The sequence below is a fragment of the Eucyclogobius newberryi genome, unplaced genomic scaffold (assembly GCF_026437365.1).
Source record: "Eucyclogobius newberryi isolate DKJ021-1_F unplaced genomic scaffold, fEucNew1.0.hap1 SCAF_16, whole genome shotgun sequence".
Classification (NCBI taxonomy): Eukaryota; Metazoa; Chordata; class Actinopteri; order Gobiiformes; family Gobiidae; genus Eucyclogobius; species Eucyclogobius newberryi.
The window spans coordinates 18,893,589-18,917,520 of NW_027315790.1; the positions used below are offsets into that span (position 1 = coordinate 18,893,589).

General features: G+C 41.8%; 2 protein-coding genes across 2 annotated transcripts in view; one reads left to right on the forward strand and one right to left on the reverse strand.

The window, feature by feature from the left end:
- hibadha (3-hydroxyisobutyrate dehydrogenase a) overlaps nt 1-2,158 on the reverse strand; it is a 43,813-nt gene extending 41,655 nt beyond the window's left edge. Inside the window, exons 1-4 of the mRNA XM_072447795.1 lie at nt 2,014-2,158; nt 1,223-1,383; nt 500-609; nt 1-14 (exon numbers count right to left, since the gene is read on the reverse strand). The exon at nt 1-14 is cut by the window's left edge and continues 108 nt beyond it. Coding sequence (XP_072303896.1) covers nt 1-14; nt 500-609; nt 1,223-1,383; nt 2,014-2,083 — 355 coding nt within the window. The 5' untranslated portion in view covers nt 2,084-2,158. The remainder of the gene's footprint in view (nt 15-499; nt 610-1,222; nt 1,384-2,013) is intronic.
- Nucleotides 2,159-3,612: 1,454 nt separating this feature from the next.
- The window catches only part of tax1bp1a (Tax1 (human T-cell leukemia virus type I) binding protein 1a), a 38,151-nt gene continuing 17,831 nt past the window's right edge, over nt 3,613-23,932 (forward strand). Inside the window, exons 1-5 of the mRNA XM_072447796.1 lie at nt 3,613-3,754; nt 6,779-6,993; nt 17,856-17,958; nt 18,764-18,954; nt 19,126-19,281. Of these exons, the coding sequence (XP_072303897.1) occupies nt 6,805-6,993; nt 17,856-17,958; nt 18,764-18,954; nt 19,126-19,281 (639 nt within the window). The 5' untranslated portion in view covers nt 3,613-3,754; nt 6,779-6,804. The remainder of the gene's footprint in view (nt 3,755-6,778; nt 6,994-17,855; nt 17,959-18,763; nt 18,955-19,125; nt 19,282-23,932) is intronic.

Sequence of the window (23,932 nt, forward strand, 5' to 3'; positions counted from 1 at the left end):
CCTTCTTCACCTTCCTATAGGTGCAACACAGACTAATATTAGGCCTTCGTCTGTAGTTAAGGGTCACAATTATGCAAAGTAGGTAATGTCATATTGTTAAAAAAAGTAGGTAATGTCATATTGTTAAAAAAAATCAGATCAATATGAGGGGAACAAAAATAAATCTCCTTATGTTTATCGTGTGGTGGTATAGTAGCCAAAGTGAACATATTACATGTTGTTGCTACTATACAACTACATCTATTTTCCATTGAGCCACAGGGGTCATTTTGATGTCACAATTGGTGGTTTATTTACTTTGGTACATTTTTTGCTAAAGATTTATGTCTCTTTAACAGTAATGTGTATCTTGGACACAAGTCACTGTCAGTTTAATTCACTATGGCTTGGAAGACATAAGCTAATAGGTTTGGAACAGAATGAGTAGAAAGGTTTACTTGTAGAAAACATCAGGTTAAAATCTGCATGCATCTGGTGTGTGCGTGGCACTTCAGCTTACTTGAGGATGCCGTTGTTTCCTGTGTAGACATTGATAACATTGGGACTTGAAGGCAGCATTGTGATGATGCGGTCTGCTTTGTCTGCCACGTCGGCTGGAGTGTCCATCACCTGCACAAGACAACATGACTATAAACAGCACACCACCTCCTGTTATGCTGGGCCTATTCAAAACCAATAGCATGCAATCAGGTATATGTATATGTATATGTATATGCAAGTTGTTGAAGTGAATTGTCTGTTGGTCTTCCTTCTGTGTCAGTGCAGTCTATAGGGCACTGTGGAGAGCGTACAGACTCAGACCAAGTTCTGAATGGCACCTCAAAGATATTAATTGTAATCCAACCATCTAGAATTATTAGATTTTCAACTATGAATCAATCCTAACTATTTTACATGTTATATACATAAGAAACATACCTAAACACACATTTGTAGCCTAGAGCTAATTTGCATTTGCAATCACAAACACACTCTCATTCATACACCAGTGTAAACAGACTGGATGTAAGGTGTGTGTTTTGCTCAAGGACACTTGTCAGAGCTGGAGTTGTCAAAACAATACTGACAACCGAGTGATAACAAGCCCAGTTTGTCCAGTAGAAAGATAAAGATCCTGCAATGCCAGATGTTCAGCAACACTCTTTGAGGCAGCATTGACAAGATTACAGTTATATAGATGTGGTAGTTCTGATGTTCAGATATCCTCAGTATTTTGTGTTACCTGCGCACCAATGTCCTGCAGCTCCTTACAGGACTCTGGGAACACGTCTGTACAGATGACTGGATAGCCGTTCTTCAGCAGGTTCTTGGCCATGGGAGTGCCCATATTCCCCAGGCCAATGAAACCAACTGGCGTTTTGGAGGCCATGGTCCGTGTAGACACTGAACAGACAAATCAAAAACATCAGGAACTCACACTGGTGCCAAAGCCTCAGATTTTCCCCAAAGTAAATTTAAGCTACCATTTACAACTATTATATATGCACAATTTACAATCAGAAATGGTCAGAGAACACGACCATTCAGAGGAGTTTGGATTGTGGATAACTGAATCACATTAGAATGAAAATCTGCACAGCTAGTAATATTTATTTATGGTACTGTACTACTAGTTTGTACAGTAGTTTTGTAGATGTACAATGCAGAGTTAATATACACGATAAGATAATAGGCACATGCTATTAAAGTGCATTTCACCCAAATGATGTAAAGGTTATACACGTCCGTCTGTACTTTGTAATTTAAGTGGCACTGACTGTGCCTCCAGCTCCAAAAGTGGGAGTGTTGATAACCCAAATAAAACAACAACAATCTGAAAAGGCCATTCTATGATTCCACTGACGTGTGCAATTAAAGAAGGCCGCAGGTGGCGGGACATCTGGAATTGATTAGGAGCCAGGCTGTTTACCTAATGGAGCTAACAAGCTAGTGCTAGCATCGCCTGCTGTCTGCAAGTATAACTATAAAACCCTGGTGAAAACAACTGATGTGGCGTGCGAGGAGATACGTTACCGAATGCTAAGTCCACATGTTTATTCCAGTTTAATAAAACATTGCGTGACCCCCTAAATAACGCGGCCATGCTTGTTTCCCCTTGACCTCAGCGTGTGGTGACAGCTCAGCTGTGAGGAAGCCAAACGACACAGCGCTCAGTGTGGCTTAACCAATCAGAACGCAGGATTTTCACTTCTGGACAAATAGGAATGAGGCAAAGGCGGGACTTCTGGTTCCTCGCATGACAAACCTCCCACTGGGTGCGTTTGGCCAGTAAAAAACAGCTAATGAGTAATCTAAAGTTCTTGACGTCGTTTATTTAAAAAAAAACAAAAAAAAACGCAGATATTATTTGGACTATACAGATTCTAAAACACATACAAAATACATGTTGAGAACAAAGACAGTGGCCTTATTAAATCAAAATTTGAAAAACAATATTTTACAATAGATTTAATCGATAATACTTTATTTGTAAATCATCTATTACACGCACAACAGAAATCGGATTTGAGCATAGGCTACACAAGCAAGCCTACATGAGGCTTACAAGTTCAGACCAACAGGATCAGGTCTACAAGATCAGACTTATTTGAGCCGACCTACACTATCAGACCAACAAGCTCAGACCGACACGAGTTGGTCCACATGAGCAGGCCTACAGGATCAGGCATACAGGATCGGGCCTATGTGAGCAGACCTACATAAGCAGATCTACTGGATCAGACCTACACAAGCAGGTCTACATGAGCAGGCCTACAGGATCTGGCCTACATGATTAGACCAACAGCATCAGACCTACAGGATCTGGCCTACATAAGCTGGTCTACATGAGCAGATCTACAGAATCAGGCCTACATAATCAGACCTAGAGGAGCAGGTCTACATGAGCAGGCCTACAGAATCATACCCACAGGCGCAGGTCTACATGAGCAGGTCTACATGAGCAGGTCTACATGGGCAGGCCTACAGAATCATACCCACAGGAGCAGGTCTTCATGAGCAGACCTACATGAGCAGGTCTACATGGGCAGGCCTACATAATCATACCCACAGGAGCAGGTCTTCATGAGCAGACCTACATGAGCAGGTCTACATGGGCAGGCCTACAGAATCAGGCCTACAGAATCATACTCACAGGAGCAGGTCTACATGAGCAGACCTACATGGGCAGGCCTACAGAATCAGGCCTACAGAATCATACTCACAGGAGCAGGTATTCATGAGCAGACCTACATGAGCAGGTCTACATGGGCAGGCCTACAGAATCAGGCCTACAGAATCATACCCACAGGAGCAGGTCTTCATGAGCAGACCTACATGAGCAGGTCTACATGGGCAGGCCTACAGAATCAGGCCTACAGAATCATACCCACAGGAGCAGGTCTTCATGAGCAGACCTACATGAGCAGGTCTACATGGGCAGGCCTACAGAATCAGGCCTACAGAATCATACCCACAGGAGCAGGTCTTCATGAGCAGACCTACATGAGCAGACCTACATGGGCAGGTCTACATGGGCAGGCCTACAGGATTAGACCGTCTTACCAATCACAGACTGCCCCTTTAAGAAAACGCTCACGTGAGTTGCATCCTCGCGCTGCTCAGCATCATCCCGGAAGTACCGCATCCTCAGCGTCATTGCTACAGCCACAACAACAAGAGGAGGAGCAGCAAAGCAGCGGGACCAGAGCAGGGCACAGACCGCAGCGGGCCCTTCTAACCCCTCTGTGCCCCGGGCAGACTTTGTATGACATGGGTACTGCGCTCTGCTTTCTCACAGCTACTCTGGTCTGTACGCGGAGCTAATGTTGTGCTAGTGACAGGACAGCACAGGACAGGGCCTGCTCAGATCATGGTCGCAGGCGTCATTAACATTATCATGATATAAACAAGGCTGGATTTATCGTCTTCTTACCACGCAGCTGTTATTGGAATAAACTAACATTTAGCCCTTGGTAAATGTGACGTTTGTGCTAGCTGGCTCATGGCTTCTGTTTGTCATCATAAGGATGAGTGCTCGTTATGATGGTGCATATATTATATGTACGTCTATAAATGTTTTATATTTGTTCAACAATAACCAAGTATACCGTAGTCACTATGTATGTACTACTTCAAGGCTTAACTTCAGCTGTCCAGTACCCTTTTAATAAATAGCTCCTGCTAATGGCTTGAAAAGTGTCAAATCCGAATTCTGAGAAGATCATGTAAGGGACAGACATCAGTGCTGTCACGCGTGTCACGCATCTATTTATCTTAAATATAATCTTCTATCCTCCTGCAGCAGGCATCCATAGGCCTAGCTACTCCTTAGTCACTCACACACTCAGTGGTTGTCATGAGCTCAGTGTCCTCAGACTGAGAGTGGATGAAAATGGAAGTGAAAACAAAATATAGAAAAATATTCAGCTGTTGATAACCACATATTAACAAGTTTAAATCCTAATGTAAATGTGGTGGTTGCAGGCAGCATGTGTTTAATAGGGTCTTTATTTATCCCTGCACATGCCCTGGTGCAGTATTTTGAGTCTGTTGTCTTGTGGTTAATACAAGATTTACTGTATGGTTAAAATATTGCATCATAGTTATTTTGTATCACAGTTCATGATCAAAATGTGCAAAGCTAAAGCTCAAGAGTCTATAGGGCTGTAATATTCTCTGGAGTTGGGAGAAGGGGGAATTACTACGGTATTTACAATGCAGATTTTTGCAGTTCAAATACCTTGCCACTAATGAAGATGTCAAAGGCGAGTTGGTTTCTGAGGAGAACAACCAAAGAAGAAGAAGAAGGATACTAAGAGGAAGATGGGGAAGAAGAAGAAGGATACTAAGAGGAAGATGGGGAAGAAGATGAAGAAGGTTCAGCTCTGCGCAAAAAGCAATCTGGAAAGACAGGAGAGTGAATTGATGGTCGGTAACAATTTAGACAGTGGGGAGGAGCTTCCATTTGTGGCTGTTGAGGCTTCAAGTGATAGCCGGAAGCGTAGAAAAATCTCAAGCCCATCTGAGTCAGAAGGTTCTGGCAGTGAGAGGCAGGAGGAAACTTCTGAAGTTGGGAATGATAGCAGAGAGTGTAAGGTGATCATAAACCTTGTGCAGGAAAATGCGTCCTTTAAGGAGTGGAGTCCAGCGGCGTTAACGTCGAGCCCAAAGATGCGTGAGCTCTCAGAAATGGCTCGCTGCTGGTTGTGTGCAAAGCTGCGGCTTAGCAAAGGAAAGCGATCAAGGTTAAAAGTCGGTGGAGGTTGTCGTTTCAGATGCTGAAAGAAACACGGTCAGAGGAGTTATCACAGGCGTCCCTAAGTTGGTGACTGTGGCTGAAATAAAGAAGAAGTTAACTGGAGCTAACGTTGAAGATGCCAGGTGATTGAAAACAACCCGGTTTGGAGAAAGATATGACAGCCTGTCAGTAATGTCAAAGCTTGAAGGTAAATGCCTGCCTCGTAAAGTGTTCATTGGATTCATGAGCTATGAAGTAAGACCATATGTTCAAGTGCCAGCGCCAGATCACGAGTATGGGAAATGTGACGAAGGAGCAAAACTGAAATGTTGTAACTGTGGGGGAGAGCACAGCTCTGCCTACAGGGGATGTGAAGTTCGCAAAAGGGCAAAAGGGCTGCTGAAGTGCAAAAAATTAAAAGTTTCTCAAGGTATATCCTACGAGGATGCAGTCAAGTAAATACAGTAAGAGAAGCCAGAGTTGCTCCCAAGTGTGGAGGTTCCAAGTGTGGAGGTTCCAAGTGTGGAGGTTCCAAGTGTGGAGGTTCCAAGTGCGGAGGTTCCAAGTGCGGAGGTTCCAAGTGCGGAGGTTCCAAGTGCGGAGGTTCCAAGTGCGGAGGTTCCAAGTGCGGAGGTTCCAAGTGCGGAGGTTCCAAGTGCGGAGGTTCCAAGTGCGGAGGTTCCAAGTGCGGAGGTTCCAAGTGCGGAGGTTCCAAGTGCGGAGGTTCCAAGTGCGGAGGTTCCAAGTGCGGAGGTGGTTGCTTGGTTGTTGACAGAGAGGATTTTGTTCTCTTTTTGGTGGGTGTTATAAACTTTGCTGCTCAAACTCAAAAGAATTGAAAGGATCAGGATCATTGCTAAAGCTGCAGGAAGATTCCTTAGAGCAAAAGAGCTTGAATAGGCAGAAATAGAAAACGTGTTAAAGGCGCTAAATGGGAGTCAAAGTAAAGGAAGTCTACTTTTGGGTAATCAGAGTAAAGAAATGGAGTTAGGAGCGTCGCTGGTCTCCTGTCCACACTCAATCCAGTAGATGCACGGCCGTCATTGAAGCCAACGACAACAACGGAAGTAACTCCACAATTACAATTACAGTGGGTGGCAGTGGTGTGACACTGTGTATGCCGGCCGCTGTGGAGCACCAGGGAGGAAGAAGAAGAAAGAAGAGGGACGAGAGGAAGGAGATAAACTTTTACAGGACACCTGACCTTGTTTTTATGCTGCATTTGTGAGAAAGACTAAAATATTGTAGCTTTTCAGGCATTACTTTCCCAAGACTCAGTAGATTCCCCCCAGCGCATCTCCTACAAAGCAAGCATAATATGCATGTGCTCTCTATCCTCCCTGTTTTTTGTGTTAATTGGCTGTTTGCAGATGCATCAGTATCAGATTTGAATTAAAAAATAAAGAAAGAATAAAGTACGGTGACTTTCACTTTCTTGAATCTGAAAACCACAAATGACGGCCAAAAACAACAGTGCAATGTACAAATGTAATCAATCCTGCTTGCATGATAAATTCTGCACAAAATGGAAGTGTTCTGACTTGCCCTCTTTACCTCCAGACCCCTGAGGACATCAGCTGGAGACCATGTCCTCGTTCCAGGTGGTAGATTCCTCTCCGGGCAGCAGCGTTAGCATCATGGAAACATCCAACTTTGCCCACGTAATCTTCCAGAACGTGGGCAAGAGCTTCCTGCCTCAAGCCCCCCTGGAGTGCCACTACACCCTGACACCCTACATCAGCCCCCACCCTAAAGACTGGGTGGGCATCTTCAAGGTACAGGCTAATTACAGAGCAGGCTGCGGAAAATCTAAACCATTTCAATAACTGATATTTATGGTAAAATGATTGTAATTATTGTGGAGTGTTTTGACATAGATTACGTGTTAAGATGTTTTTTTAAAATTTGGTTTAGTATTTGAGAAAGACCACGAACACCTTCATCAGGACTTCACTAATAGGCAGTCTTCCTGGTACATGTTTTATACGTTCACCACAAGCTTTGCTGTGGTGGAGGGGCCGACTGAACACGGTGGGCTGTGTGCACCAGGTCACACTGGGGGGCAAACATTTGGTGCTCTTCCCTGATGACCTACATGACAGTGACTTTCAAAGTTGGGTCCAGGGCTCCCTATGGGTCTGTAAAGGTACTGCAGGTAAAACTACTATTGTACATATTGAGTACATGAATAGATGCTCTCTTTCCGTGCACTTTCTGCCTCTAATAGTCTAATACATTAGTTCAGCTCTGAGCCTCCCCTGTGTTTTACAGTATGTTAAATTTCACTTTATATGCTTCTCCTTTTGAGGTTTACTTGTGTGATAAAATACATATTATAAAGTAAGCATGAATGTTATTTTGAATTCTGCTTTCAATTAAACCAGCCCAGTTAATTTTAAATACATTTAAATATTGTGTGAATGGTAAATCACACACACAGAATTTAATTGTGGTAATTGCTGTTTTGTCTCATTATTTTTACTCTCCCAGTTTAGCATTTTCCCAACAAAGTAATTTATGGCAAGGATTTGAAAATATATTGGCATTACCAAAAGAAATTGTCTTATAACATAAAAACAGTATCTGCTCTGCAAAATGCTCAAAATGCTTCAGGTTTAGGGATTAAGAATATAGCAGGTTTCCGCCACCAGTTGTACCTCTAATGTCTTCTTCTTTGGTGTTTGATGGCAGTTGGTATCCATAAAGTGTTACATTACTCACTGTAGTTGTATGTCTTCAAAGTACTACTTACTGTAGTTGTATGTCTTCAAAGTATGTGTTTTACGCTATAATGTAAAAAAATGAAATAAAAATGAGAGAGCGAAAGAGAGAGGGAGAAAGAGAGCTGCTGCTGCTGTCTTTAGCTTTTGAAGCATTGTTGGTGCTTCTGGTAATTGGTGTTATTTATTATTATTGGTGTATGTTGATTTAGAGAAGTCATTAATGTATTTTTTGCATAACCTTCTTTCTGTTATGATTAGCCTTGGCTTCAGTTTTGGTTGTTAAAGTAACCACAGGTTTAAAGTAAACATGATGGACTAGTTAAAGCACATAGCAAATACCACACCAAGCTATCACCGTACTCAAATACATTCTGAACACAAGTGAAAGCTATTTATTACTTTCTTTATTTACCCCTTTTCCCTAACTAATTTCAAATAATCATCATTTCATGTTACATATGTCATATTTATAGTGCCCGTACTGTGATGGTCAAATCTGTATATTTTTAACAGGCAGAAGTCTTCTGAAATCACCTATAAACAGGAAGCAGATAATGTATGCATACTAATGTAGTACAGTGTCAGGGGTGCAGTGTCAGGGGTGCAGTGTCAGGGGTGCAGTGTCAGGGGTGCAGTGTCAGGGGTGCTGTGTCAGGGGTGCTGTGTCAGGGGTGCTGTGTCAGGGGTGCAGTGTCAGGGGTGCAGTGTCAGGGGTGCAGTGTCAGGGGTGCAGTGTCAGGGGTGCTGTGTCAGGGGTGCTGTGTCAGGGGTGCTGTGTCAGGGGTACAGTGTCAGGGGTGCTGTGTCAGGGGTGCTGTGTCAGGGGTGCTGTGTCAGGGGTACAGTGTCAGGGGTGCTGTGTCAGGGGTGCTGTGTCAGGGGTGCTGTGTCAGGGGTACAGTGTCAGGGGTGCTGTGTCAGGGGTGCAGTGTCAGGGGTGCTGTGTCAGGGGTGCTGTGTCAGGGGTGCTGTGTCAGGGGTGCAGTGTCAGGGGTGCTGTGTCAGGGGTGCTGTGTCAGGGGTGCTGTGTCAGGGGTGCTGTGTCAGGGGTACAGAGTCAGGGGTACAGAGTCAGGGGTACAGAGTCAGGGGTACAGTGTCAGGGGTGCTGTGTCAGGGGTGCTGTGTCAGGGGTACAGAGTCAGGGGTACAGAGTCAGGGGTGCTGTGTCAGGGGTACAGAGTCAGGGGTACAGAGTCAGGGGTACTTGGCCTGACATTTGGTGCACTGTAGTAAACATAGGGCATTTGTGAACACCTTATTCTTCCCCGCACACTTTTGCCTCTCCTTGCTCGGGATCGGGACTTCTGTCGTTTTGGCATTTCCGGTTGAGCAGGAATTCTGTTAATTAAGTCTTGCAGCTAAAATATTAGACAAAGTAAGAAATGTGCAGCAACTTTGCCTCGATTCCCTGGGGGGTCTGCAAACCACTTATAATCTATGTAGTGTGTGAATTTAGTGTAGTGAGTTTATTTGCTATTGAGATCTGCAGCCTTATGTAAAATAATACAACCAGAAGTAGGATTATAAAGGATGACTGCCATCAAGGCATTTCTGTAATCAGGTGGATACAGTTTATATCTTGCCAATTGATTTACACTTTAAGTTTTAAAATCATGAACACAGGCAGTATATATCCCACGCATCTAATTGTGGCTTTTTAAATACAAATGTTGATTTAGCTCTGAATATGATTCTTACTCTGCCACTATCTCCCTCCTCCTCCCCACAGCCCGCTTTTATAAACACCATCAAATCTCACACATAATTAAGAGGAAACCTAATGCCTTGTAAAAGTCCAAAGACAAACGGTTAAACCTAGTTAAGCCCGTGACTTCAAAACAAGCAGCGTAATTAAAAAAGACTCAGGAGCAGCAGGATTTATTTGGAAAAAGTTGATTGGAAAATGTAATTGTTGTGATGCGGGCGATTGGCTTTGATGGTTAAGAGATGGCTCCAGGCAGGAAGTGCCCGGGCCACAGGATCTGGAGCAGAGTGTGTGGCTGTCTGCGGCGTTAGGGACAAGGGTCTTATCACTCTGCAGCTTGTAGTGTGGTTTTACAGAGCCTTTGTCTTCAGAAATAATAGCTTTAATGTGTGAAATAAGATGGAATCATTCATTTTGTTTGGAGGGAAAAGTTTGTAAAGAAAGAAGCATTTTAAATTCCAGAATGGAGGCGAAAGTGAAGTGGAAGATAATGTGATTTCAATGGAGAAACTGGGAATAAACTGAGAATTTGGAATGGAATTATGTCTGAGCCTGGTTTGAATTTACAACTGTGTTTTACATGATCTCTTTATGCAAGAGGAAATAATGATAGATACTTTTGTTTGCGAAATGCTTTTTATTTTACGGTAGGTTTTACTGGACAAATACACACACACGCGCAATAGTTTTTAATTTAATTTGCACATATTACCATGCATACTTTATCACATATTATTTCTGTGCTGCTCGAATACAATTTTTACATTTTTTTTTCATCTTTTTGTATGTATCTGTTCAAATGTGTTGCTTATTGTTTGTGACAAAGACTCAAAATCATTAGTATTTAGATCCGTTATCAGTTCATCTTTGTGTGTTTTATGGTTTCCTTCTGCCTCCAGTCACCTCCATTACAGATTCTTTAAACATTCTGATGACATGGCATTTTAAAGGCTCTATAGTGGCACAGTTGGTATGTGTTTGCCCTCCAACCACTGGGTAACCTGGATGTTTGAACTGTATAAGGAATGTTTGTGTTTTCTCCACTTTCTAATTCACAATGAACTAAATCAGATTGTACATAACAATACAAATGTAAATGATGGCAGTTTACAATTGCTTATAATTATATGTATTTATTGTATAAGATGTCAAATGTTATAAGTTTCTTCTGTTTGAAAGGTCAGTAGTGCCCAGCTCGACTCGATGCATGACACTGATTTAAAGAAAGGGTTAAGTTTGTTGCACTTTTACACACTCAAAACGGTTTCATAGAGGCTTAATGCTGCCATGTTCTAAAAGAAGACATTGTCCATAATCCACTAAATCACACAGTTATGAATGAGCACTCTGAACCACCCTTTTAACCGTTTTATTGTTTAACAGTCATAGTTTTGTTTATTGATATGTAGCATGACAGTCGTACAGTAAACATTTGTTATAAAGATTTAGCACAATATGTCTTAAGAAAATCTGTCTGTGTCAAGATTATTTAGTCATTATTAAGTCATTTGAATTCACTCTATTATAAGTAAGTTATAGTTTAGAGCAGGGGTGTCCAAACTTGTCACAAAGGGTCGCATTTTGAAACTTATACGGAGCAGAGAAAACAACAAACAACCCGAAAATGTTGATTTTTTGCATTTGACATAGTTTTGATGCCTCCACACCTTTTGATAAGACTTGGAACATTAATATGATGTTTTTATAACATCGAAATGCTTCAATCTCTCCAATTTTACAGTAAAAACTACTACTTTTGTTGTTTGGACCAACTTAGCAGGAAGACGGAGGGCCGACAAAATTGGTCTGAGGGCCGCATTTGGCCCCCGGGCCTTAGTTTGGACATGCCTGGTTTAGAGCATATTAACGTTACTTATCATTCAGAAAGTTTAATTTCATAATGCTTGTGACATAAAGTTGGCCGCATACATATTTCATAAAGCTGAATCAATGGGAATTAAATAAAAGAAGGATTTTGCGAATGTTTGGTCATAAAAATGGTTAAATTGTGGTGTTTAATCTTTGCTTTGTCCTTTTATTCTTCATTACTTTACATTCACACACATCAGTACAAGTGACTGCCGTGTATGTTTGGCTTTTGTACTCCTGCCCCATTTTCATAACAGTATTACACACACCTGCTCTGTAAACAGTCAAAACCATTCAAACACTTACAATGAGACTGTGTGAAAAATATTTTTGTAGACCTTATAAAACCAGAGCCATTACATGAATCTTGACATATCCTTGTTAAACCATCAGCTACAATTTATGATCAGATTATTTGTTTTAGCCGCGACAATCATACTCATTTGTGTGGGGGTAAACTACTAAGCAAACAATGTCAATTCTAAACTGTGACTTCCAACTGGCAACATGTGATTGGGTACAAAACAAAATGGCTCGGCGTAACCTGGAATTACCTGCGTTTTCAAACTTGCCGGAGTCGTTGTTTGTGCTTCACCGCCTCCAGGCCAAACGTCAGATATGAAATGAGTCAGGAAGAGAAGAATCCAGACTCCTCTTGGCTTCTGCAGGTGTTTCTCTGCCAGCCTGGCTGCTAGTGTGGGCCACAGACGCCCCCTAGTGGACAACACGCACACCCGCTTTAAACATGCACAGATAATGAAGAGGACTGTGGAGTTTTTATCAGGTCCAGCCAGTTAGTTCTGGTCTGATCAAGTCCTGGTTAAGTCCTGTTGTAGTCCAAGTTCAGACCTTGTTTAGACTTAGTTAAGATTCATATTTGTTGTGATCGTGGTAATTTAGTTTTAAGGCCTGATCTAGATTTCCTAAATTCATCCGGATTAATTTAGATTGATTCTAGTTTAGACCTGACGTAGTTTTGGTCCAATTCTGCTTTAGTCCTAGTTTAGACTTTGTGTTAAGATTTTGAGTAGTTGTGACCATGGACATTTAATTATTTAATACTTGTTTTACTTAATCGGTTTAATGTCTGATTCATTCTTGTAAAGACTTACCTAGTGTAGTCTCAGTTTAGTCCTGGTTTAGACTTGGTGTTGACCATAGTTTTATTTAGTTAAGAATGGTTTATTCCTGCCTGGTTTATTCCTAAATGATCCTGGTTCAGACCTAAATCAGTCTTAGTTTAGACCTAAATTAGACCTAGCATAGTCCACATTCAGTTATTTTTGTTAAGACTTAATTTTGACTTAAGTTCAGATCTGGTTCAGTAATACTTTGTCCAGTTGTGGGTTAGTTTGATTTCATTCAGAGTTCTACATGGTTCTAACTTGTTTAATCCAAGTTTAAACCTTGTCTAGACTTTGCCTGGACCTGTTTTAAACCTGGTGTTGTCCTTTTTATGTTTACATTCACAGTAAACATACTTACCAGCATTTTCTTAAACTTCTATGACACATTTGGCAATTACAATCAGCAGAATACTCATGTGATTTATTGATTCAGGCAGAAGTTTGTGTTAGAAAGCCCCTCTCTGCGCCGGCTCTTGGTTGTGGCATGTCTCCGATGGCGGCTGGGAGAAACCCGTTGACGCAGCGTATAATTAGAATGTCATCGGGCCGTTCCCTCACACCTCAGCCTCGTGATTGATATACGCTGCTCCTGTCATTATTTTATAACTTCTCTGCGGCGCAGGAATGCTCTGCCGCTCCGAAAACGCGCGTCACTCAAACTCCGACTCTGCAATTAGACAAATAATTTATGTCCTCTCTTCGTTCTCCCTTGCCACATGTGAGCCTGGCGACGGCCCAGCAGCACGCCGCGATGCCGATGAAGGTGGAAAGAATGTTCCCGGCCCTGTTCGAGAATCGCTTTGTTTTTGTCGTATTATGTTCGGTTTAATGGGTGGATGATATTGATACGGGATGTTCTTTAATGTCAGGAAAACACGAGGTAAAGGTGATTTACGGTCATGGTCTTAAATGATTTTTTCCTTACAAATTACTTTATAATACAGTAGTTTGTGTTGGTTTGAATACTTTCCTCACAGTATTTCATAGATGCTCTTTATTCTATTTCATTTATTGTGATTTTATACATGAAACCTGTACAAAGCAGTGTCATAGATAATATAATAAATAAAGTTGGAGACAAGGAGACAATTGTGTTTTTTTAAATTACTTGGTGTTGAACTATAACTAAAGTAGATCATAATTTGACATCATGTTCTTTGTAAACTGCTATATAATCTCTATAATATCTAAAATAACTTTTTAAAATTTTTTTTTAAGAAGCTCGATTGATTTCCGGTTCAAAACGGCAGAACTTTTCATAGTGACATTTCACAGTTTTTATTTTTCAAAAGTGTCAGCGTGACATTTTAGGACCCTACACCTTTCAAATAATCACAACTAAGTACAGGGGTGTGGGCGGGGATAGGGGGTAGGTGAAAACAGACATTTGAGCCTCAGTTGTAGGACAATACGGGATTACACAAACATGCAGGAATGAATTAAAATACAACTAATGAGGAAACACTATCGTAACAGGGTTAAATCCCATTAAAGTAGATTTTGCATATGTCCCCTTTAATACTGACGACTACAATGGTATTTTAAGTACGTTGATATTGTTTGACAGTGGATCTGGATCATGACTCGTTCTTTCCATTTGCTTGGGACAATCATAATGCAATGCTATCCTTAGAGAATATGGTATAATATTGTTTAAATTACATCTAAAATTAGAATATTGAGTCAATTTTTTTTTTATCGCGAAAAAAAAATATTGTGGTGTTATCCATTTTTCGATACATCTCTCACTTTTAGTTGTGTTTATGCTACATAGTGGTATTATGTATTGTTCAACACTTTTTTCTTTTACGTGTTTGTTTTATAGTTCTTCCTAAAAAACAATATTTGATTGCAATTTGCATACTTTCTAGAACCAGCTCAATGCATTTTAAGATAATTGTGCAATCTAATCTTTCAATCTAATCCAATTTGACAACATGAAACCTCAACATGAGGAAGCTGCCAACACGATATATCTCTCTTGACAGTTGCTCAGAAGGTATGCTGACGTTTCTGGTACTGCTCCAGATACAAACGTCAGATGTGGGACTCTGCTGGAGTTTCTGGTGCATTCATGGAACAGCTTGTTGCAGTTTAGCCATAGTGCCATGTTAAGTCCATCCACAAGTAAACTAAATATTTACTATTGATTTTGCTACCATGATGATGATAAAACACACTATTTTTAGACAATAGAATTAAATTATCAACACAAAATGAGAGTTTCTTTAGTATTAGCAGGTGGTTTGGACATGGATAAAGACTATTCTAAAACTATTGTTGCTATTCATGTATTTTCTTCACTATATAATCCATCCATTTTCTACCGCTTGTTCCCTTTCGGGGTCGCGGGTGACTGGAGCCTATCCCAGTGACTTCGGGCCTTAGGCGGGGTACACTCTGGACAGTGGCCTAGACATAGACATTACAGACAACCATTCACTCTCACATTCACTTACTAGGGCCAATTTAGAGTCACCAATTTTGCCTAATACATGCATGTCTTTGGACGGTGGGAGGAAGCCCGAGAACCCGGAGAGAACTCACGGGTATGAAAAAGGAAAATGTGTATCATGTAATTTACAGCAGCTCGCTTTCACCCCTGGGACTAAACCAGGACCAAAACCCGGAAGCGCTGAGCACAGAATATGGCGTAGTCTCCACTCGCATAAACCCGACTTGTGATCCATAAACGAGGCCAGGCAGCGGCAGAGCCACGGGAGCGGATGGTCCTGAAGCGCAGACCCCCAGACTGCTACGATGACCCGCAATAGTCCTGCTCAGTCCTAGTTTCCCCGGTGATATGAGCGTATGTTCTCCAGGTGGGCTTGTTTGTTGGGCCAATTTAACCGGACTAAACCAAGACCAGGTCCAGGACAACAAGGACTGCATGTGTCGCTTGCAGTTCTGCACCGCGACGCACAGCTGGACACCTGAGTACTCGTGGGATGGTCGGGAGGGCGCGGGAAGGGAGCTGATCGTACGTGTGGATTTTGTGCTGGATTTTGGGTGAATGTGACGGTGACGATGGGGCTTTGTCCAGTTTCCCAAATAGACGTTCTTCTCTGAGCTGAGCGCATTCAAGTGTGTGCAGTCCAGTCCGGCCCAGACCGAGCAGTAACAGTATCAGTCCAACGCAGAGCAAAGAGTTGAGTGCGTAACGGCGCTGCACCGTTTACATGAGTGGGAGGGAAAAAATACCTCATAAAACTTGACTCTATTCATTATTCTATAACTTATCATTTGTGTTATTCATGCCCATGAAGGTTGTTTTAATATGATTATCTCGTCCATATGGGGATAGCAGTGTATTACACAGAATGCACCACACCACACCCTCAAGTGGCTCCACCTCATATTTTGGCATAATCACACCCCTTGTTTGGAATTCCACGCCCTGTGTTGTCAGTCAATGCTGAGACCGGGCCCATTGTAACTCAAAGAGCTCAGAATGTGGTGAATGTGGAGGTGTGCTTGTGCTGCTGCAGTCCACTGTTACGTAACCCAGGATCACATCTGTGAAGGTCTGTGTGATAGATTTATGAGCCCGGCGGCCTCTCCAAATGTGATCTCTACACCTCTCCTTCAGCGTCTGTCGGCTCGCACCACAACACATGCACACATTATACCCTTCATGCACTTCCTGTCAAGTTTTCACCTCTTAGGACTAAATCGACTCATCTGGTTGATGGAGTCTTTGTCAGACAAATTTGATAAGTTCAGTAAGTATTTTCAGAGGAATTTGTTTGAGCCACAACAAATGTATGTGTTAGCTGTTTTTTGTTTTTTTTTAGATATTTATCTAATGTTTCTTCATACTAGAGGGGGGACATATATGAATGCAAATATGAAACAAACACAAATAAGAATTACATAAAAATTACATAATAAACCCTATAATGGTAAAATTGTCTTTATCTGTCTCAGAACTACTATTATTTTGTGTTGAAATAAAATTGTATTTTGTCAGTAAAAAGTGTTGATCTCCGTGTGATCTGGAAATTGTTTTTGAATACTGAGCCTTTTTCGTAGTATCAAAATCAACAGTGACATTTTAGTATTGTAACAAAGCTAAGCCATGGATTGCCACTATTGGCCCTCAGAGGCAGTTGTTGTGAATTTGGGCCTAACAAAAATAAATTGATTTGATTTGATGACTATAGTCAGAATCAACATCAGTATAATGCAAACATGTCGGTGGATATGGCCTGCCCCTAGCCTTGCCGTCTCCTGTAAAACCTTCACCTCTCCTTCCGTCTGGATTTGGTTGTGTGCGTTTCCTTTGCGCATGTGCACCCAGCCTTGCCCCGCCCCTTTGTGACACCTAGTGAGCCAGAGGAAACGGAGGAGGCGGGAACTCGGGCAGGAGGTGTGGAAGAGAAGTTTCCGGCTACAGGCGCAACAACTCATTCAGTCGGACTAACTCGTTTTATAATGACACACTGAACTACACTGAGGACAGCCTTAGTGATAGGCCCACCACCAGCCAATCACAGAAGTTGTCATTATTTCTGTAATGTAACGTTCTCTGGAAAGAACAAAGAATCAACATGTGCGGAAACGTGTCGGAGAAAATGTTCAAGAGCATAAACTCGGAAAGTAATTATCTGCCATTGAGAAAGTCCTTTAGAATCAGTAATCCATGAGTTATTATAAGAATGACAGAATCACAGTGATAATACAGTAATAATAACGTAGTAATGAGAATGATGTAATGTAATGTAATGTAATCGATCCTCTCAGACCTGTGTTGTGACAGAACTAGGCATTTCCAGTAGTGATAGTACAGGTCCCAATATCTCAATCTGGATTTGTTTGTAAGTATTTTTTTGGCCTGTAGGCTTTATTGAACAGGACAAAATAGTGTGAAATTGGGTTGAAGAGCAGGGGGGATATTCAGCAAATTGTCAAAACCAGGAATGGATCTCATGGCTCGGAACCGGACAGCACTTTATCTGGCTTTTTATGCGTTATTAACCTTATTTTATCATTTCATTATATGTTAGAGAATGGATATTAAACAATGTGAATGAAAGGACATTAAGGGTTTCACTGTTGTGTGGTTATAGTAGCCTCCCACCATTAACTCTTTTTACATGATTTATTCTTAACATACCGTATATCCATTTGCATTTGCTGTGCAGTTGTGTTACTAGATTATTCACAGTATTTTGTTCAGCACTATAAATTTGCCCCTTCTGTATTTGCAGGTTGGATGGAGCACAGCGCGAGATTACTTCACCTTCCTGTGGAGTCCTATGCCCGAGAACTATGAGGCGGGTAGTACTGTGCACCGGACTGTGGTGTTCCAAGGTACAAACCACTGCACACACTCTGCACTCTGAAGTAAGTCCTCCATTTCACGGCACATATAAAGCGCAGCTCTTTTATTTTAATAAGGGAACACGACCGCAGTGAGAGGCCTGGGACCCTGCTCCTCTGTAACCGCCTTTTACTGAGCCTTGTATGGTCAGATATTACCCAGTGAAAATATGAGAGCCTGCTGCGGTGTAGCACAGTCAGTAAAACCGGTTAGCTAGCTGCCTGTCGGATCCGCGGCGCTAGCTGCCTTCTGAAAACAAGACTTTCAGAACACGTGAGGAATAGGAGAGTAGCCACAGGCGATCTGAACCATACATTCCTAATCCCTGACATTGTTGGCATGCAGATGTTGTTCTAGGTGTACTGTGCTAGGACAAATACTAAACAAAGGATCTGAGCTGGCAAGTAAAAAAATGTCTGGATCATAACCAAGAAGCTTTGTGATATTAATTTTCTGTTGTTAGTGGTAATGTAAACAACAAAATGCATCCTGTTTTTGGGTGGGACTACAATTTGAATTTGAATTGACACTTTTTGAGAAACAGAATTTGAATCTAGACTTATATTTATATTATATTATATTGTTTTTATCAATGGAATTAAAAGGAAAATAAGTATTTCTCTCCACCATACATTCCACTTTGCCACTAATGAATTTAAAATGATCTTGCCCAGAGTTGTATTTATTATTATTTATAGACCTTTATTTAACCAGGTTAAAAAAAACATTGAGATTGTGCTCTCTTTTAAGGGTGACAGTGCACATTGTGAATATGGACTTCTTTGTCTTTTGCAGGTTATTATGTCCCAAAGTCAGACGGAGAGTTCTACCAGTTCTGTTATGTCACCCATTCTGGGGACATCCGAGGGGCCAGTACCCCGTTCCAGTTTAGAGCAGCCACACCCACTGAAGAGCTGCTGACCGTCACTGAGGACGAGTCCAACTCTGATATACTGGTGGTCAGCACCAAGACTGGCCTTCTCCAGGTACTTTCACAAGCTCACGCTACTAGCTCAATGTTTATCAGTCATGTTTGTTTTTATTCAATTTATTTTTTATTCATTTAACCTATTTTTTTCATTTTTCAATCAGTCATGATGCTCTGTGAGGTGAATATAGCTGCATTCATCAAACACGATGTTATGTTGTGTTTGCAGAGAGTGGAGGAGGCCCAGGTGGAGCGACGGGAGCTGCTGAAGACCATGCGCCTCCTCCAGGAGGACAAGCAGCAGCTGCAGGAGGAGCACAGACGCCTGGCCCAAGAGAGGGACCATGAGAGGGACACCTGTGCTCTGCTCCGGACACACAACCAGGTTTGCTCAGACACAGCCTCATACACGCACATCTCTGCACCGCACAGACACATGGGGACGATTGTGGTATTGACACCCTTAGTGTGTTATAGGCTTTCCCCTTGGGTCTGAGTGAGTCCCATCAACTTCAACATACAGTCTCCTCCAGCTGAGATAGTCCTGACAAAAGCCAGCTCAAGGGTCATCGCTGCGCCCACTGCTCCTGCCACAGTGACATTGAAGATGGGAGAAATGCAACAGACACATTATATTATGGGGACAATGAAGTGCACCTTAACTTACATCATGTGCAGAGAAACCATTTAAACCCAAAGTTACGAATGTAACTGCGGTTCTCTGAAATGTGAGCAATAATGAAAACATGAATATCTCTATGTTTTTGGGATTAGCTTGATGACTATATTCAGGCGATGTTATTGCTATGCATCAGAAATGTTCCAAAATGTAATTCACCCTGGAGAGACGCAGAGACCACGAGAAAGGACTGTTTAGCAAGCTTTATTACGAGAGTTATTTGGCGCTCAGACCCGGCGGAAGACGTGAGAGGGGTCCTTCCATGGTGGCCTTGATGTAGATGGGTGGAGTTAGGTCTTCCAGGCTGAATTCACTCAGGCTTCATTTGTCATTTTAGAGTTGAAGTATGGCATAAAACATGATGGACTGTGAGATTAACAAATTGCAGACCTACCGTATACACATTACTTTCTAATTTTGAAGATACACATTTGTGTTTATTAAACCCTTTATTTTACAGCTTTTTAAATAGTTGTATTTATCAACAATCTACCGTAATTTCTGCACGAAGAGGCACACTGGATTATAAAGAGCATTAAGCGAAACAAAACAGACGGATAAGTCAGTCAGTTGAGCTTTATTAAACACGTTCAACTCATTCAGATCAACATTGTTCAAACGTTAATGAGCGTATTTACAACAACAATTCCCAGCCTTGTTCAGTTATAACACGTAAAATACAACACAATACACTCACTTTTTCAGTTCATTCCTCGTCCACAAATCCCTCAAATTCTTCATCTTCAGTGTCCGAGTTTAACAGTTGTGCTGGATGCCGTACATCCCAGATCCATTTCCGAGTCACTGATGCGGCAGTTCAGTGATGATTCCGGCCTTCGTGAAAGCTCTGACCACAGTTGGGACTGATACTTTAGCCCAGAGTTTAAAGTCTGCGTTGTCTATAATGTCTCTTGATAATGTCTCTTGCGTGTCCAAGATCTTGGGGTCCTTAATTCGGGGTCCTTTATTTAGGTGTCCGCGTTGATCCTGATGTAATGTTGTAGTAATAATGTAGTTTACATTTTGACAGAGTAGCGGTAGACTACTGTTCCCAGAAGGCTTTGCATATTATTGGGACTTCCGGTTAATGAGTCCCGTAAACGTGCTTCTAGACGTGAGTCCCGAGTCTTCTTTATACACCGTGTACTACACAAAATTGCTTCGAGGTCAGTAAGCACAACCAAAATGAATCCATATATTAAGTGCACTGGATTATAAAGCGCATTGACGGTTTTTAAGGAAATTAGAGGCTTTTAAGTGCGCCTCATAGTGCGGAAAGTACAGTACTTGATACATTTGCATATCTCTAAAACAACAACTGCATCCATTCTGGGTCAGGGTTAGCGATACTCTCTGAAGGTGTTAATTGAAGATCCTGAATCTTCAAAGTCCAGTGCAAATAACTGCGTGACTGGACAATGGCTAACCGCATGATCGTAGCAGAAGTACTTGGACTTCAAACATTCGTTAAGCGTCTGCCGTTTTGGGCGTGTGTTTGCTCGCACCGTTCAAAACACACCGCCGTAGACATAGTGGTTGTATTTGCACACGCATTTGGAGCCGGTTCCTCCTCGGCGATCACAGCCTCAGAGCGGCAGCAGCACTGGAGGAGCTCACGTCCCCCGTCTGAGAGCCACCGCCACCGCCGCCTTTACGACCTGACTCAGCGGGCTAGAACGGAACAGGGACGCCACCGCAGGCCCAGCGCTCGTGACGTCAAACACCCCTCCCCACTCGCTCCCCTTCTTCTGGCACCGCGGGGCCCCACACATGTGCCAGCGCGCAACAAACAACACAAACACGCTCATTATGCCACCCGCCTGCAAAAGCCCTTTTAGAAGCCCGTGTGGAATGAGGGGGAAAGGCTGGTCGTCGTGGAGAAAAGCAGCCCTGCCCAGCCTCAGGGACAAAACTGCGCTCAGTCACGCGATCGCACTGGCCAGCTCCGGCTATTTTCACCCAGCCACCGGCAAATTCCTTGTACACGCTGAGAAAAAGAGAGAAGAAAGCATTAAAACGATTCACAGAGACTCATTCACGGCGTTTCCCATCAGCGGATTCCGCACAATTATTCACATCGCAAATGATCCATCTAAAGTAGCACGAACGCAGTTATAGCTACTGTACTGAGTAATCAATGACGCCATAAGAACCATTCTGACTCACAAAACAGGAAATGCACTGTAAAACTAATTACTGGTGGATTGTTACATGTATAAAAGCTTTTAATAAACATTTATATGGCGTTTATTTTAGCTACTGTGACCTTTGCCCCTTTAATCTATTGGCCCAATTTATGTGTAATAAACAATACAATTAAAAACATTGCCAAAGTACAGAAAGTAGTGTTTCAGTTTCGAAGCTGGACAAGTCTAGTAAGAATTTAAATGTAGCTATTTTTTTTTAATTTTAAGGATTTACAGCTTGAACTGACAGCTGAAATATTAATAATTAATATTATTGTTTTTACATAGATAAAATATTTGTTTTTCTGCAGAGACTGTTGTATCATCTTGTAAAGCATTTGTGTTTTAGTCCATCAATGAATATACATTTTCTTTCAGATTTTAATGTTCTGGCAGACCTGTCACGAAATTTTGAAGTATTACGATAAACGATAATATTAAAACTAGTTTATGCGACTGCCATAACAATAACACTAAAGCTGAATAATCTCAGTTAACAGTTAACCCCGTTTGTAAATGTACAATATGTACATAAAAAACATGAGCTGCAACAAAACCGAAACCGAATGAAACGCCCAAGTCACTTATTAGTATCTGTAATTTGTCATAGAAGTTACTTATTTGACTTGGCTTTTGTTATATTCATGTAGTACAATAAGTGCATATCTTATTGTACTACATGAAAATAACAAAACATCCCGCTAGTACAAAGTAAATCAACACACGATCAATATTGTACTGAAAATATATTATTCCAGCTAGGGTGGGCAAAATTTGACAAAAATTAATGAAATTTTTTTGGAGTACCCTGATAACGATAGTCAAATGATAATGAGCTCAATGAGATAAAACACATATTAGTCGAGTTTTAATTATCAGACAAATGTGAACTGTGCAGAAACATCAACTTATACCCTTATTTGTTTGCAACATAATTCTTTTCTCTTTTATTTTTTAAAAATATATTTGTATATATATTTTATCTGCTTTTTTGTGCTATAATTTATATACTCGATATTAAAATACTCTTCAAAACAACATTCATAGATCGATTCATTGTCCACTTCTAATTCCAGCATAATAATGTATCTCATGTCATTTATTGAATGCTAAGTTGATATAGTAAATAACCATCCATATTTCCTGGCTGGTCTTGTTTCAAACGTGAGCATAACTCTTCTTTCAAACATATATTCCATATCTAATCACGATAGCAGCAGTGGTCAGAAACGCTCAATTACACAAAACAATTCAAACCAGATATTTTCCGAAGCGCTCGGCCCTAACTAAAAGCATTCCCAGCCCGTGCCTCAGACTGTGAGTGCTGCCATGGGTGGGGGAGGGGTCCGGAGTGAGCAGGGAGTCAGAATCTGATCTCACATCGCCCCCTGGTGTACGTCTGCACACCAGCCTAACCAGTTCCACTCAGGCCTGCTCCCATTTACTCCTCTGTACTTTTTCTTTTCTTTTTACGAAGGACAAAAGAGCCATAAACGTGCGGGTAATTCAAAGTCTGTTATTACCACGCCGCTGTCATTCAACAGGCCTGTCCGAGCGCAGATATACGACGAGGAGCGCCTCATGCCAAAAGCTTTGCAGGGCCTTTACAGTAGGTGTGCTGCAGTGTAGCCGATGGAAAATATCCTTTGAGTCTGTCGCACATGAAAACATAAGTACATATTTTGCGGCTGCTAATTTTACGACTACACTTTTTATAAGGTCTTTATGCACTGCTAAAGTGCTTCCCCAAACGCCCGCCGTAAAAACCATACAGTAAGCTCCGGCCGAGCCCAGAGTGAGCGCGCGAGGGAGGAGTGTGCGCGTGAGGGGCGTGACCGTGTGGACTGACGGATGCCGTTAAATGTCCATATGTCCAGTGTGTGTGTGTGTGTGTGTGTGTGTGTGTGTGTGTGTGTGTGTGTGTGTGTGTGTGTGTGTGTGTGTCCCGGAATGTGTAAGAAAGTCTGCTGGGTTGAATTTGTGAGTGCGTCATGTTTGCTGAAAAATTTCCCTGTGTCTGAGGGGTGGAAAAATCGAATGGAAATATGTACGATAAGTATTGAAACCCAATTGTAGTCCCAGTAAAGTGCATTTGCCAGTATACAATCTCTGCCCATATTGGTACATAATAAGCAAAAACACGAGAGGTCAAATTTGAGAATAAAACAATG